Here is a 2,500-nt window from a genome sequence, read left to right on the forward strand (position 1 = left end):
ATCCAATTATAGAAAGAAAGCAACGTACCCACTAATGTCAAACCAAAACTTTCAGTATCCAATTGTATTCTGGGTTGACGAGTTTCTGTGTATTGTTGAGACAGATAGGGCGAGAGGAGAGGGAGGAGGAGAGGGAGGAGGAGGAGGAGGAGGAGGAGGAGGAGGAAGAGAAGTCCACTTACCCAAAGATGGTCAGCAATATCAGCAACAACGCCATCTGTAGTGGACGGCCTGGGCAGTGCGAACTGTGGATTATACCTCCTTCCATTGCGAGAGGGAGACACACACTGACCCGCGAGTAGGATGGTCTTCCAGAGCAACTCCTGCTTTTTCTTCTTCCTCGCCCTCCTCCTCCTCCTCCTCCCTCCTCCCTCCTCCATCCTTCCTTCCTCCCTCCTCCCTCCCCTCCTCCATCCGCCTTGTCTTTCTTTTACTCCAACTCCTTCCTTGTCTGTCCTCTATCAATTCCTAATCTTCCTCCTCATCTTTATTCCTTCTCCCATCCTTCCTTCCTTCCATCATCATCATCATCATCATCATCATCATCATCATCATCATCATCATCATCATCATCATCATCATCATCATCATCATCATCATCATCATCATCATCATCATCATCATCATCATCATCATCATCATCATCATCATCATCATCATCATCAATCATCATCATCATCATCATCATCATCATCATCATCATCATCATCATCATCATCATCATCATCATCATCATCATCATCATCATCATCATCATCATCGTCGTCGTCGTCGTCATCTTCCACATCACCACCATCACCACCATCTCCACCACCATCTACAAAGAAGTCTGATAATATTCTCCTTTGTTGTGTAAAAAGGACAGTAAGGTGAAACGACCTCAAATTAGTGGCGGGCCTTGATCAACCTTCCCTTCTACTAAGGACAGGCGATTTTAAGTCGCTGAGAGTGTGACCTTTTTCCTGATGAAGGTCACGGTCCATCAAATCCTTCCTAAGGTCAAGGCCCGTGACCTTAACTGCATAGGATCATCTGGCCTTAATCGAGGGGTTAAGGGGGCCTTTGTGCACTGGACATTGACAAGTAAGTTCCATTTTAGGAAAACTTTAAGAGGATTTAGTGACATCCCGAAGGACCCAAAGAATGGTGCATGTTTGTGTTATCTTACAAATCCGATAATGTGAACTAAGAATACTTTGCATTCTTCAACCATTTCTACAATAATTATTGTTTTTTTTCCAAAGCCTTCTTAGTTTATGTTTGTTGACACGGGATAAGGTCTGTACAATTGTGAAGAAGTTTTATAGATAAGATAACTAATGTTTGAAATTTATTTTTTGGAATTCCTGGGGTTCTCCTGAAATTGAAAAAATCATCCTAGTAAGTAGTCACGATATGATAATAAATTACATAATTCACCGATTTTAGAAATTAAAAAAAACAACTTGTCCAGCAACATTAGGGAAGAAATATCTTAGAAAGTGTAAATTAGTATTAGCGTCGTCAAATTTCATGTGAATTAAAATACTTGTTGGGAACTCAAATCTTGTCCCATTTTGTTTCCAGTTTCTTCTTGCAACCTGATTATGCCCCTCTTCATTCTCTCTCCCAAATTACCCCTAACGGTCCCCTACAACTCCTCCCCCTCCTCCCAGCCCCTCCTAATTACTCCAAACTCCAAAGCTGCCAACTATTTTATACTTTTCTTAAATTCCCAGTATGTCAACACTCCCTTTGAATCAATCACAAAACTAATACTACAAAAACGACAATCTTGGCATTCCTTCTACGTCTCATTCCTTAATCCTAATCCTTTATTCTAATTCTAATCCTTTTACGTAGATTCAGAATCTCTTTCTCCTGGATCGTCTTTTGTCTCAGAGCGTTCAACTCGTTCTCGTTTACCGGGAGATAGCTTGTACACTTTCTCCCCCTTCTAAGCAGACGGGTTGCATCAGGTCATTTCCAGTAGCCTGATCGAAAAGTAGGACTCTTTTCCTCTTTCATTTCCACCTTACTTTCTTCTACCTCCTCCTCCTCCTTCCTTCCTTCCGGTTACGAAAGTACCATTAAAAGTCCTGTTTCCTCTTTACACATATAATTTTCTGTGATTTATGTATCTCAACCTAGATAAGACTGTTTTGCCCGTGAGTCATCACTGAGCTTCCTCTGTTATGACGTAATGTCGTCACAGTTCACGTTGTCTCCTCTCCTATACTTTTAATGTTTCTATAGCCACATTTCCATAACAACATTGACATATAAATACGTACTTATATATATATATATATATATATATATATATATATATATACATACATATATATATATATACCTATATATATACCTGTACATACACGAATTCATGAAGAATTCCAATTGCATACCTTTGAATAAAAGTTCACGCGTAAAAGGAAAGGCACATAAGCGTGCAAGCGAAAACAATGAGGGGAGGAGTAGCGAATCGATTGAGAGTTGAGGAATGTGATGGAAAGTTTCA

General features: G+C 40.1%; 1 protein-coding gene across 3 annotated transcripts in view; it reads right to left on the reverse strand.

Moving 5' to 3' along the window:
- LOC143025574 (uncharacterized) overlaps positions 1-298 on the reverse strand; it is a 38,090-nt gene extending 37,792 nt beyond the window's left edge. For all 3 annotated transcript variants that reach the window (XM_076185460.1, XM_076185461.1, XM_076185459.1), the window contains exon 1: positions 183-298. In XM_076185460.1, the coding sequence (XP_076041575.1) occupies positions 183-268 (86 nt within the window). In that variant the 5' untranslated portion in view covers positions 269-298. The remainder of the gene's footprint in view (positions 1-182) is intronic.
- Between the last annotated feature and the right edge of the window lie 2,202 nt (positions 299-2,500).

The sequence above is a fragment of the Oratosquilla oratoria genome, chromosome 5, assembly GCF_046742065.1.
Source record: "Oratosquilla oratoria isolate Oo_2021 chromosome 5, ASM4674206v1, whole genome shotgun sequence".
NCBI lineage: Eukaryota > Metazoa > Arthropoda > Malacostraca > Stomatopoda > Squillidae > Oratosquilla > Oratosquilla oratoria.